The 15,283-nt window shown below is 37.5% G+C and overlaps 1 protein-coding gene across 2 annotated transcripts in view; it reads left to right on the top strand.

Moving 5' to 3' along the window:
• The first annotated feature begins 8,718 nt into the window (after positions 1-8,718).
• The window catches only part of LOC150076084 (tumor protein p63-regulated gene 1-like protein), a 134,188-nt gene continuing 127,623 nt past the window's right edge, over positions 8,719-15,283 (top strand). For both annotated transcript variants that reach the window (XM_090387495.1, XM_090387494.1), the window contains exon 1: positions 8,719-9,036. In XM_090387495.1, coding sequence (XP_090243621.1) covers positions 8,817-9,036 — 220 coding nt within the window. In that variant the 5' untranslated portion in view covers positions 8,719-8,816. The remainder of the gene's footprint in view (positions 9,037-15,283) is intronic.

The raw sequence follows: 15,283 nt of genomic DNA, 5'->3' as shown, positions 1-15,283 counted from the left end.
TACCATCATCAATATTATTTATAAATACAGAAAACAATAATGTACCCAACACTGAACCCTGAGGGACTCCACTAATAACATTAGTCCACGATGAGCAGTGTCCATTGATTAGCACTCTCTGTCTTCTCCACCTCAACCACCCCTTTATCCATTGCAGCAATTTTCCTCCAATGCCACACTGCTCCAATTTGTGCAGCAGTATCAAAAGCCTTTCTAAGATCCAAATATATAATATCAAAGTTATTCTCTGCATCCAGTTCTTTTGTGACTGTATCATAGTATCCAATCAAATTGGTCAGGCAAGGCTTTCCCTTAACAAAACCATGCTGTGTCCGAGCTATAACTGAAGTCTTGTCTAGATGATACTGCAGTCCAAGGAAGCTCTCATAATTATGGCTAAGGGTTTGCTTACTTCCTTTGCTGCCTCCTTTAATATAACTGGATAGATATATTAAAGATAGGCGTCTCCCCACTGACCAGGTTGGGGTTGTCTTCCCTATCATCCTCATGATTCTACCTGCTCCCCTCCTTCAGGCTCTACCCCTAACCTAACTTCTAATTTTTTTACTTTATTTATTTTTATTATATATATATATATTTTATTTTTATTATATATATATTTTTTTATTATATATTTTTTATTTTATTATTATTATTATTTATTTATTTTTAATTTTTTTTTAGGCCCTTACCTCTGAAATCTTCGGAAATTAGGCGACAAGGCCTGCCAGAGTACTTTAGCGATCTCTCTACTGCCTGACCTGCGTCGTCGGGGATAAATGTGTGCAACGGAGGGTCCCAATAGGGGCCTAACAGCTAAATGGTCACAAGAACAACATAACACTCAACGCTAACACACATATTACACTTTTAAACCTCTGGCCTTCACAGAATTCTGTGATACACAGAGTACACAACGCGGAAATGGGGGGACCCCTGGGGCCTTTACACTTTACTTACTCAGATCTTTTAATATAACTCTCATCGGCTGCTCTCTCATACTAACCTGGATTTACCCTCTGGATTTACTTAGTACATGTTACTAAATCAACTGCATAACCAGCCAACTTACAATGTGGAATCTCTTTGTCCAGCCACCGAATTAACACCAAACCAGCACCGATCCTTGTTGTGAATATGTTGTAAATGTTGTGAATATACTTGAACTTTCCTACCACTTAAATAACATCTTAATGTTTGATACAATAATTAACGGTAATTTAATTTTCTTAATGAGCATAAAATGCTCTCATACCACATCTTGTCAAATGCACCTTCGAAATCTACAAATAATGCCAAAACATTGTTGAGTGTGAACTATAACTCACTAATGTATTTATAGCCTCTTTGGTTGAAAGATCTTTTCTAAATCCAAACTGACCCAAAAACTCCATTTTAGACTTAATGAATACATGTTCTAATCTTAAAAGTAACAACTCAAAAATGTTTCCCAAATTTGCCAACAGCGAAATGGGTCTATATCCTCTAGGATCACTAACAGGTTTATGTATAAGCTTTAGAAGGGAAATTTTCCAGAACCCTGTAAAACTACCCTCCAACAGACACTTATTAAACATAACTACCAATATCTCAGAATAACATTCATTCATCTTAGCTATACAATTATTTTCTATCATATCCGTGCCTGGAATTTTATTTTCATTTAATTTAGAACATATCATTAATAAATCCTGAGTAGTGAAAAATTTTATATCATTATTTCCTACATACCTTAAATTAACAACCCCAATTTTCCTTTGTTCTTCAGTATCATCATCCATAGTATCACACACATTAACTCATCTGTAATAGTTTTAATGGTTTGAAAGCCAATCAGAAGTTTCTGTATTATTTGAGTTAAACATATTAATAACGTTATTAATGTGTAATTTGTCTCTTGACAATTTAAATAAAAGTCCCCAGGGATCTGTATTGTTGTTGGTACAAAATCCCTCCATGCAGCTAACTTATGTTCATATATTTCTTTGTGATATTATCTCCTTTTAATTCTGTACAGTTCTTTTAAAAACTAAGAATCTGTACTTCTACATCTTTGGCATTTCTTCCTAAGGGTAAACACTTCCCTTCATAAACTATCAAACCATTGTACCACCCAGGCACACATCTCATATTTTCTCTTTTCCTTTTAGAAGCTAACAGTAAAGCTCTATACAAAACATTTTGCACATAAAATGCATATGCAACAGCATTCAAACTATTTAACTGACACAAAATATTATCATCAAAAGATTTTTCTAAAGAGTATTTAAATTTATTTCAGTTAATTCTTTTATACTCAAATCTTACATGATAAAATGCCAAATTACTCTCTAAACGGAGATCAGTCAGCAGTACATGAAATAATATGGCCCTGTGGTCACTGTTGATGCCACCAAGCACCACATCCCAGTGACAACCTCTCCTGACAAGTTGCTAATTTGCAATGGTAACATCAATATTGGAACTTCCATGTACGTTATCAAATGTAGAGGGTTTCCCTTTCACATTGAGAACACTTAAATTATGGTTTATAATGAATTCTTCCAGTATCCTACCTCTGTGATCAACTGCGGAACTGTGCCACAGTTTGACTTGGCATTTACATCAACAGCAACCAAATGGTTTCCACTACCCACAGTTTCCATAATTGATTCCAGACACTGTAATGTATTCTCAATATCATGGGGGGGGACAGTAAATTGAAGCTAGATAGAATGATATCATTGGAGTTGATATGCCTACACAGAAAATATTCTGTGTGCACATACCAGAAATAACAGTGACATTCATGCTCTTATTAAAAATGATAATTGCTGATTTACGTTTATGAATATCTATATACATTGCCCTTGATGTAATAGGAAGACCACTCACCGTGTATACCCCATCCAAAGCAACCAACCAAAGAAACTCTTGGAAACACAATATCTAAATTAATCTCATAGGCCATAACCCTTGCCTCATCCGTTACTGACCTACTCGTTTGTGCATTTAATTGCATAATATTTATGTAATCATCCCACTATGATATTTATAGGCTCCATAATGCTCAAATAAAAATTCACTATCCATTATTAACCTTACTACTTGATATTTCCAAAGCTCTAATATACTCTGGACAATTTTGATGCTGTTTCTTATTTTTCAAACCCCTTTCTTTAATTTAAGAATCTGTTAATACCTTAGTATTATCCTCATATTGGGTCAAGACCTGTGAACCCAGATCTTTTACCTTATCTGCATAAGTTTGATGCTGTTGATTCCCCAGTATCCCAGGCAGATGTGATTTATGGGGTTAATGAGCTACAAACTACTGGCTTCTTTGCATAGAATCCACTTGAATGGAGCCTTCTTAACACACTCCGGTTGGATATTTTTTCACCTGTGACTGCTGCAACCCCCAAGAGACAGTTGATGACAGGACATCGTAAAGTTCCGTCTTGCTGTTAGAGCCAGAGAGCGGTCTGTTCTGGTTGACATAACCCTCGGGGTACCTTGGCTAGTTCCTGTATCCTGAAACTGTTCATCTAAACGACGATGACTTGTCATTCTGAGTACTGGAGATGTGACTGTCCCACTGAGCAAGTCAAAAACCGGGAATGAAGTGATGTGGTCGCAACCCGTGTTTTTGTAGGCATGAATATTATTATTTATTATTATTATTATTAGCCGTATGGTGCAAGGAAGCCTGAGGTTTATGCTGCACCAGGCAAAAAAAATTCCTGAGTTTTCCTGAGAGAGAGAGAGAGAGAGAGAGAGAGAGAGAGAGAGAGAGAGAGAGAGAGAGAGAGAGAGAGAGAGAGAAGGGAATCACCAAGAAAGAGAAGAATGATGATGTCAAGCTCAGGACCTTGGATGTGCCAAGCCCATACTCACAAGATGTGAGTCCATAATATGCGGCTGTGTAAGGAAGCAGATCGGTTTCTATTGGATACTTTGAATTTGCATGCCAGAATGCCTATTATATCAAATATTCACCCTCAGGGACTCTGTACACAATAAAATATTCATGAAAATCATTTTATTCTCTTAATTTTGTTAAGCAGTGTAATATTGATACAGGCGATACTTGGAGGTTTTCTATGCAGTTTTGTAACAGTTCTTTATAGGCATCAGATGATGCTATGAAGTACTGCTGTTAAATAAGAAAGAATAGCATAGCGTTATTCTTTTCGATCCTTAGTTTCTTGTGTTGTTTTTAAATTAAATTGAGACTAAAAGCATGCGTCAGACCAAAGATCTCAGCTGTGAAGGATGCCTTGTGTATTTGTTGCAAAGAACATGAGGAGGTTAAGTGCAAGCTCAGAATTCTGATGGGATTATATTGGGCTTGAAAAATAATGATGCTCTTAAAGGATTAAAAGAGGAACCCATCAAGCACTCAGTCGCACAGCCCAACGCTTGAATTCATGTTCCAGCATCAAAAAACAAAAACGACATCCTCTGCGGCAGAGACCCTTGGTCCCACAGGAAGTAGCTATACTTGGTGACCTGACCGACAGGAAGTTGGAAATGTACTGTTCAAATTGGACATGTCGAATAGGACCACGGCATATCCGCCGGGAGGGGCTAAAATAGATGACGTAGAACAACGTCAACTGTTTTAGATTTTGAGGGCACAGCGAGTGATATTTTTGTACACACTGACGCTAATGATAAGATTGGAGATCTGAGAATTTAATTAACAAGTACAGATCAATATGAAAAAAAGTCGCGAGTTAGGATTGAAATTGAATGATGTGCACAATCCTGCCCAGAAATAACAAGAGCAAAGCATGATGAAGGCCTTTCCAACCAATTCGGCCATGGAGAGATTGCAAGGCTCATGGGGTAGAATTTTTTCTCAGCATGATCTGTGTTAGTTAATAGGAATGACTCTTTCTACAGTCTCTCCTTTTACCAAGATAGGGTGGGGTACACTTATAATAAAGGGCTGTAAATAATTCTTACACATCTTCTACTAGAATATGCAGCAGCCTGCAAGCCATGTCATTAGAGATAGCAAGACCTATTGAGGTCCTTTTGGAATAAGCAATTATATGGGCTGTGCTAGGGCTAAGTACTGTAGTCAAGGCAGCACGCTGCAGACATTGTCTGAGCACAGTACGGATATTTCTGTATCGCGTTTTGCGGTGGCTACACGGTGAACTACATACAGACTGTCCCGGCGCAGTTTGTTTTTGGTATTCTTGTACTTAGCCAATATTTCTCTCCCACCACATCAATTGGCCAGCTGTTCCAAAAATATCCCTCTTTTTTCGAAAATACCCGATGTAATTTATTCATATTCGCAAAATATACAATCCACAGATTAGTAGATTTTATATTAATCTATTTATATATCATTAATATTTAAATTAATAATTAAATTAATGATATGAACTCCCGTTAAGTATACACAAAAGAAATGAACATTTCGCCAATATGTCACTTGAGGCACTGCAAATACTATTTGCTGAATTTAGTAATCTGTACTTAACTGATCTGTGGTGTTAGCGCTACTAAGAGTTAAAACAGTTGCACGTACACTTCCACGTACGCGAATGCTAGGAGCATAGCAGTCGAATTTGAAGTACTAATTAAATCATCAAATGCAAACATTGTGTGGATAGCAGAGATGTGGTGTCACTGAGATATAAGGTATTCAGAATTTGAACATGAGGAGTACAATGTATACAGAAAGGATAGAAAAAATATCATAATAGGACCACTCAAGAACTAACTTATATGCCTATGTACATTATGCCCATAAATTGCCTATTTTTTCTGATTGATTTGCTTGTGTTTTGGACGAAAACTCAAGTTTCGGGGGAACCGTGTTGTCTATGCCTGAGGCCAACTAACTAAGCTGCTGACTGAAAAAATCCCATAATTGTTACTCACGTCATTGACGTCATTGGAACCTGGGCGTTTTCCATCTGGTGTGGCGGAAGGACGGTGATTATAATCACTATACTACCCGGGCAGGCCTAGAGAAAGGACAGCAAGGGGAGGGGATGTAGGGGAGTTAAGAAGCATATAAAATCTAAGGCCAGTGGTCATAGATGACCAGTGCAATATTGATTAAGCTTGGTTTAAGCACTGGAAAAATAAAATTGAGGTAATAGCAGTGTGTAATAGGCCTAATGACTGTGATAAATATAACGAACAACTGTACAGACATATTAGCATTAGCATTAGCATTAGTAGAGGAATTTGATGCAAGAAAGCAAGCTTATGCAGAATCAGCCAAAAAAAAAAAAATAAATAAAAAATAATAATAATAAATAAATAAATAAAAAATAACCACTTCCACTTCACCCCTCTGTTCGTTCGAAATACCTGTCCAGCTGAGCCTTAAACTTATTTAGGCTATCAACTTCCACGACAAGGGATGGAAGTCTATTCCACCAACCAACCACCCCTGGCTAAAGGCAAATTTCCTCACGTCTATCCTACATCTGTCTTTTCTCAATTTGAATTTATGCCCTCTCAGGTGATTATTCTGAGCTAGAGGAAGAATCCCATCAGCATTGAGCATGCTCAAACCATTGAAGGCTTTATACACCTCTATCAGATCACCTCGCTGGTGCCTAGTCTCCAGACACTGTAATTTGCAAAACTTAAGCCTTTCTTCGTAAGAGCACCCCTTTGTTCTATTCTAGGATAGATGTGCGGAAATTTGCCTTTAGCCAGCGGGTGGTTGGTGGGTGGAACAGACTTCCATCCCTTGTCGTGGAAGTTGATAGCCTAAATAAGTTTAAGGCTCAGCTGGACAGGTATTTCGAACGAACAGAGGGGTGAAGTGGAAGTGGTTATTTTTATTTATTTATGTTACTTTTTTTTTTTTTTTTTTTGGCTGATGCTGCATAAGCTTGCTTTCTTGCATCAAATGCCTCTACTAATGCTAATGCTAATGCTAATGCTAATCTTGTTGCCCTTCTCTGTACTCCTTCCAGCAGCTCTACATCCTTCTCGAAATGAGGCCTCCAGACCTGTATACACTACTCTAGGTGTGGACTGACCATTGCCTTATACAAGGGAATAATCACCTTATATAATCTGATTTACGCGCGGATAGTAAGAAAACTCGGTTTTTATCGTAAAGCAAAGCAGACAAATCGCCCCGTGAACACATGTAATTTATGGGCAAAATGCCATTGGGTAAATGAATAAGTTCGGGGACCCCTCATATGATACTTTTATACATTTTCGCTGATCAGGTACACCCCATCATGACGACTGTCTTCTCCGATGACACAGGTCTATTCCATCAGGATCCCCACACCTGGCGGAATAGGCCCGAGTTAGAATCCCGTCGACGACGCTAGGAACTTTAATGGGCTTTTTTTCACTCCGTGGCTGATTTAGTCGGTCTCAGACATAGATAGCAACGTTTTTTCTCCCAGACTCTGGCGTTTTTTCGTCCAGCAAAACAGCCAAATCGACCAGAGAAGACACGCAATTTACAGACAAAATAAATATATGGGTAGATGTAATCATTTACGGGAGACTCCAACATCATAATTTGTTTAGACCTAAAACAGAATTTTTCGCCCAAACAAGCAAATGGACAAAAATCTTCAGTTTCCGGTAGATAAAAACATGAAACACAACCGTGACCGATTAGTTTAGCATCCCTCGAAGAAAAAAGTTCATAAATGTTCCACATCGATACAATCTGGACACAGGTCATGTTGTAGAAGATGATGAATGTAGGGCCATCTTACCCCATTAGGCGCTGTTCCTGAAACCTACGAAGAAATGGGATTCAACGATTTTTATTCCAACCATAAAATTTTGAAAACTGATTTTTAAACGCAGATTCCTAAGATTAATTCTTTCTTCGTCTTTCTCTCTTAGCAAAATTATTAAAAACGTCATCAAAATTCGTATTGCGAGAAAGTCAGTGCTGAAATAAGCGTTGTGGAAATGACTTTAAAACCAATTTTATAGAAACGCTTTCGAATTCGTCAAGCCTCGGAGTAAAAAGAACACAGGGCATATGAACAACAAACAAAAAGAACTGGGATCTCTTATGAAGACTAAAAGACGGCCCTGAGTGAATGCAACCAATTACTAGCCAAGAGTTAACTTTAGCATTAGCATTACTAAAGGCACAAGGGCTCACATCTGGCGAGTATGTGCTTGGAAAACCCAGGATCCTGAGCTGGATATCATAATTCTTCTCTTTCTTGGTGATTTCCTTCTACTTCTCTCTCTCTCTCACAGGGTAACTTGCGAATTTTTTTTTTTTTTTTTTGGCTGGTGCAGAATAAGCCCCAAGCTTCCTTGCATCATATGGCTAATAATAATATGATGCAAGAAAGCAAGCTTAAATAGCATCAGCCAAAAAAAAAAAAAAAACTTTTACAGTATTGTGAAATCAACATTCTTCTGTTGCGAATTTTCTTCTCGTATTTTTAATTTTAATTTAATTAATTAATTTATTTATTTATTTTTGCAGGAGTTTTGTAACACCCTACGTACACACACACATATATTTTATTTTTTAATTTAAAAAAATGTTTAAGTAATTAATTTGATTAATTTTTTACCTTTAGCAGCTAATTGCATACAGTTTATATGAGTAATTTCAAATAGCCAGCCTTCGAAATATTGCGAATTGTGAAGTTATTTTGTTTGAATTTGGACATGTAATAATTGTGGTGATCATATTGTATGCAGGTATATGATTTCCGGTGGAGTTTTGGTCAAGTGACGCCTTGTATTTGTATCGTAACGTTCTTGAAGTCTGCACTGCGCCTTTTGACTTCGTATTCTCCGATTGCTAGAATTTTGCATTTGTTTGCAATATTGTATGGGTGTCAACAATCATGACTGATCATAACCAATTTAAAGATGTTTCCCTTGCAAATGATAATGATAATAGAGGCAGCAGCACAGCAAGCAGTGATTTCGATCGCCTAGAAGACTGTAACGAGGCTGAATTTAGAGGGGCCACGCTTTCGTTGTCACAGGACAGTGAGATGTCTCCTCCTGCTTCGGGCGCTGTCAGTGCTGGTAATACAAGTCCGAAAAATATGTCTGCAATGGGTATGTATATGTTTTGTCTAATAATTTTCCAATGTGGCATAGCTTATCGTTTAAGATATCAAACAACCCATTACGGAGTTCTCAAAACAAAAATTGCAGTCTGCTTTAATGCATTAAAACTAATCATCCGCCTCCTGTGTTTACTACCACCACCGCTATCTTTTCTGCTGTAATTTTTCCAGAAGTTTTTATTTTCTTAAACTGTGAATTATATATTACAGCCGTGTGTCTTATTTTGATTGCAACGAGTTTTGGTATCCTATGTTTAATTTGGGAAAGCAATTTGACATAATTACACGATATCGTGATGCTATGAATATTTAGAGCAGCGATATTGCCCCCAGGCAATAGCAGCTGCAGGCAATACCAGCCCCCATGAAGGGCTGGTATAGCCTGCAGGTGGCCGCATGTTAGGTATAAATAATTTATATCTGAGAGATCCTACATATTTTAATGACGTTCAGTAGTTCGATGCACATTTATGACTCTAACGTGAAGGGGTTCGAACCCCATTGAATTAAAGAGGTGAAAACGTATAACCTAGAGGTTCCGAAAATTGTGGTGCAAAGACACTTGTGGTACGCCCTCCGTCCTGGATGCTTATTTGTTGTTTTTTTTTTTTAAGGGGGGGACGAAATATGAACAAACCATTCTACTAATCCAGGTATGAAACGTATTTTATTTTCAACTGTATTTATTTATAAAAGTATGCATAATCATAGCCAAATTTTATATGAAATTTGTTTATTTGCACTTGTTCTGAAAAGAACCATGAAATTTATGAAATATAGTAAATGTTACTCTAAAAAGATTTAAAATGTGTAATTTTTTTTTAAACTTAGATGCAGTTATTAAACTCCTGTATTGTGTTTAATTATGATGTATCAGAGGAGAATAGAATCAAATTTTGGGTTTTAGAACTAGCCAAAGCACAATATTTTTTATATCTAATTTAAGGATGTCTGGAAATGCAGTTGACTGGCATTTCCAGACATCCCTAATTTAAGAAGTAATTGCATTACTTCTTAATTCTAAGGTTAGTCAAGTAACTGAACATGAAGTTTTGCAGATTTAATCTCATCCTTTGTTACAGATATTTTCTAGTCATTATTTGTGAATGGAGAGCAAAATAAGGGTTACATATGGATGTTGAGGCATTTTATTAGCATTAACATTAGTAGAAGCATACAATGCAAAAAAGAAAGCAAGCTTATGCAGCATCAGCCAAAACAAAAAAAATATACAAAAAAAAACTGCTCCCATTTCACCCCTCCGTTCCAAATACTGTCCAGCTCAGCCTTAAATTTATTTAGGCTATCAACTTCCACAACAAAAGATGGAAGTCTGTTCAACTAATGAACTAACCGCTGGCTAAAGTCAAACTTCCGCACATCTATCCCACAAATGTCTTTCCTTAATTTGAATTTATGCCCTCTCAGGTGATTATTCTGAGCAAGAGGAAGAATCTCATCAGCAGTGAGCATGCTCAAACCATTCAAGGCTGTATACACGTCAGTCAAATTACCTTGCAGGTGCTTAGTCTCCAGACACTGTCATCTGCAAAACTTAAGCCTTTCTTCATGCAACCCTTCATTCCATTCACTAATCTTGTTGCCCTTCTGTGTACTTGTTCCAACAGCTCTACATCCTTCTTAAAATGAGACCTCCATACCTGTATACAATATTCAAGGTGTGGCCTGACCATTGCCTTATACAAGGGGATAATCACCTCCTTATCCCTGCTAGAAAAATTCCTGTATATCATTGACAAGACACCATGAGCTACTCTTGCTTGAAACCATCCACACTGATCAGATCTGCCTGCACAATTACCCTCAGGTCCTTTTCATTCTCTACCACTGTCAGTGTAGTACCACAGAGTTGATACGTTACATTTGGGTTACTGCTTCCCATATTTAGTACTTTACATTTGTCAGCGTTAAACTTCATTTGCCACCTCTCAGCCTATCTGCTCAACTTTTCTAGATCCTGTTGCAGCAGCATACTGTCATTAGTGTCTTTAACTACCCTGCCAACCGTCGTATCGTCTGCAAACTTTGACATTAAGCCTGATATACAGTCATCAATATCATTTATAAATAAAGAAAGCAACAATGGACCCAATACTAAACCCTGAAGGACTCTACTAATAACATTAGTCCATGAAGAGCAGTGTCCATTGATTATCACTCTCTGCCTTCTCCCACTCAACCATCCCTTTATCCATAGCAGCAATTTGCCTCCAATGCCACACTGCTCCAATTTGTGCAGCAGTCTTCCAGACACTGTAATTCCATCTGCAACAGTATCAAAAGCCTTTCTAAGATCCAAATATATGATATCAAAGTTATTCCCTGCATCCAGTTCCTTTGTGACCACATCATAGTATCCAATCAAATTGGTCAGGCAAGACTCTCCCTTAAAAAAACCATGCTATGTCCGAGCTATAACTGAAGTCTTGTCTATAATTACTTGTGTCGCCCTTTGATCCTTCTTTGTGAATTGGGGTCACATTTGCATATCTCCAGTCCATGGATACATCCCCGAGTCTAAGGACGCTTTCATAATTATGGCTAAGGGTTTGCTTACTTCCTTTGCTGCCACCTTTAATATAACTGGATAGATCCCATCCACCCCGGGTGCCTTTTTTATGTTTATCTTCAACAATTTCTTCTCCACTTTCTTCTCAGTTATTACAAAATCATCTAGCTCACTGCCAGTGTTTAATTCACCTTTGGCATTCCCCTCCCTGAATAACTTCTCATGTGTAAATGTAGATACAAAATACTCATTTAATTTGTTAGCCACCTGATCAGGATCACCAACAGTTGAACATCGATATCCAGTGGACCAATCTGATTCATCCCTTTCCTTCTAGAGTTTACATAGGTAAAGAATTCTTTGCTGTTTTTCTTTGCATCCTTTGCCAAAGATTTCTCATAATCTGCCTTTGCCTGCCTAATCTCCTTTGTGACTTGGTTACAGACCAGCTTATATCTGTAATAGGCTTCCATGTGTTACCCATTAATTTATATGTATCCCATTCATTTTTCTTTTCTGCCACCTGTCTCATTGGTTCACCTGACATCCATTTAGGCCTAAACCTTGAACAATATTCCTTAGTTGGTATGTAAAGCCTAGTAGCTTCCAAGATAAATTCTTTGAATGCTTCCCATTTTGAATTTCCTGTTGGTAACATCATCGGTTGATCGCACCGTATAGAATTTAAATACTGTCTCAGAAACGATCGGGCTAGCCGGATGGGTAAAGTGCCTGCTTAGCAACCCAAAGGTCACGGGTTTGAATCCCACCTCGGGCATGGATCAGAGTAGTGGAAAAAACTTGGGAGGTGCATTATAGCCACAGAAGCCGATGTGCCAACAAATAACAAAAAAAAAAAAAAAAAACTGTCTCAGACCTCTGTAGTCACCTTTACGAAAACAAAAACCCTTCCCTTTACCCCTGATGGTAGTTACCTCTTTGAGTAAATCCCACTTGAGCACACTGTGAGCACTGCCTCCTAGTGGTTCCTTTATCTGCAGATTCTTAATGCATGAAGAATTACTACTAATAATCGGATCGAGAGTATTACTCCCTCTAGTTGCCTCCTGAACATGCTGATGTAGAAAACATTCATCCAATAAATCCATAAAAGCCTTGCTAGTGTGTGAGTGACCAACCCACAAATTGCAGTCAATCTCTGGGAAATTAAAATCCCCCATTATAAGACTCTCTGATTTACTGGCCCACTTTATTTCCCTGTACAGTTTTTTACTATACTCTTCAGAGTCATTACACCTATAACACATTCCTACTCTCAATTTTGATCTTTCAATGCTTATGTCACACCAAACTGACTCGACACTGCACTGTCCAGCGATGTCGACTGGTTGCACTTCCTTGGAGTTTGTTTTGTTTTAAATAATAGCATAATCCTTCCTATCCTGTCTGTTCTTCCTGTACACATTGTACTCTCTCCAAATTCCAGTTCTACATTCCTTATATCTGTGTGACACCACGTCTCTGATATCCCAACAATATCTGCTATTGATGTTTTAACCAACACCTCAAATTCATCAAATTTATTTACCAAACTCCTAGCATTGATGTACACAAAAGTATACATGCACTTGTTCCTATGCTTAGCTACCCTGACAGAACCCATGTGTTTACTTGTACCGCAATGACTCCCAGCAGTCTCTGAAATACCCTTCATCTTGTTTTCCAGGCTGCTGCTCATTCCAAAAGAAGCAGTGCAAGAATCACTTTCACCTCTGCCATTGGCCACTGTTAATCTATTAGTCCGTGTACCCCCCCACGCTAGCAGTTTTCCAACCCACCTAACACTGCCTCAATAGCATCGGCAAATATTCTTTCACCCTTTCTATTTAAGTGTATCCCATCTCTGTAGAAGCAGTCTCTCCTGTTAACAAGCACAGACCAGGTTCTGAGAACAATTCTATCCCTTGAGCTTTGCACAGTCTCTCCAGGGCCAAATTAATTGACAAGGCCCTCATCACATACTCTCTCCTGTTGTGTCTGGGCAGAATTTCAGACACTTTCAAATTCAAGCCTAATTCACATTTTTTTTTTTCAATAGTGACTTGTACTTGTTAAGTAATTCCGCCGGTCTCCTATTCTTAATATCATTAGTGCTGGCGTATGTGCCATCACAAGTACTCACTGGGAAGTTGAAAAAAGCATTATTTTGGCTATCCTCCTAGTGCTAAATATATTTTTCAATGTAAATCTCTACCCCTCCCAAAATCTGCATCACTGCCAGTTTTGTGTAAGTTTTTTCCTATGGTTGATGTTAATATGTGATGCTTCAAAATCATGAGTAAATGTATACTGAAAAACCGATTTGAATGTATGTATTATTTCATCTTTAGAAATTTTTAAAAAGAAATTTTAGAAAAAAGAAAAAAAGAAATTAAAAAGAAAAATCAATCCTTAATTATTAGCCAGTTTAGACCTCCAAAATCTAACTTTTGACAATGTCTTGCAAAATTGATATCGCCTTCCCCATGAATTCCCCATGATACAAGGAGAGTTGGGAAAAAAAGAAGCTTCCTATATCTAAAATAAAGGTAAGCCCTATTGTTGATTCATAATTATTTTATCTGAATTGCATGTAAAAAAAAAAAAAAAAAAAAAAAAAGGTAAAGTGCAGCCATTATCAACCTGCTGCAGGATGGAAGCCTCCTCAACAATTCATGCTAAGGAAAATGGACCATAATCAGCCACGCTGGTCCAGTGCGGGTTGGCAGATCGACCGTATTCAGCATTCAGTGGCTTGAACCCCAGTCTACTCAAAAACTGCGTGCTACTGCACTCCCGCTCCTGACCACTCGGCTACGGAAGCCTATTGCATGTATTTGTTATTAAAAAATAATATTTTGTTATTATTTTTTATTACATTTACTTTGGATCGTTAATTCTTGTATGTGCCTTTTATTATTTTCTGCATTCTGTTGTCTTCTTAACTCAGATCATGTATGTACTTTTTCACTGTTTTATTTTTAACTGAATTGATTGGCATATCATTGGAAGAGAAGCTTTTGAAATAAAAAGCTCTTCTTTTTTCACAGTTGTAATGATCATTTTGTTTTATTTTTAAGTTTATTTTTTTATGAAACTCTAATCACGAATGGTATTACAACCAGTACTTCGTACTGCACGTAGTTTGAAAGTTGAAAGAAGATACTTGTTGACATTTGACTTGAATTTCTGTAGATTGTAATTTTCATGAAATATATTTGAAGGGTGTTCCAGAAAACAAAAGTTGAAAGGATAAATGGGAAAGAAGAAAAGTTGGTTCTGTGAATTTGAAGTTGGGACAGTAAATGGATACTGATTAGTTGTAACACGTGTTCAGACTGGTTTGGAAGAGAGACAGCAGGGGATGGGGTTATAGAAGCAAATTCAGAACAGTGCACATGGAAGTATCTATAGAAAAGAATGCAGCAGAAACAGAACATATGAGATAAAGGAAGTGGAGAGACTTTGTAAGAGATGGGTCCTTAATTAACCTAACTGCTCCCTTTTGAATGGAGCCTAGATGCCTTGATAGGGGTTATGGTGGCACTGTCCCCGATGTGGAAACAATATTCCATAGTAGAATGGATTTGAGATTTAATGAGTTAGTTAGTAGCTGTTTTTAAGAAGAGTAATGTGAAAGAGAAAACGCAGTTTCTTAGATGCAGCAGAAGTAAGATTTGTGATGTGCTTATGCCAAGAGAGAGAT

Source organism: Mastigoproctus giganteus, chromosome 13 (assembly GCF_048544385.1).
Source record: "Mastigoproctus giganteus isolate SK-2022 chromosome 13, ASM4854438v1, whole genome shotgun sequence".
Lineage (NCBI taxonomy): Eukaryota > Metazoa > Arthropoda > Arachnida > Uropygi > Thelyphonidae > Mastigoproctus > Mastigoproctus giganteus.
Note: the sequence above shows the minus strand (reverse complement) of the source record. Positions and strands in the feature narration are given on the sequence as shown.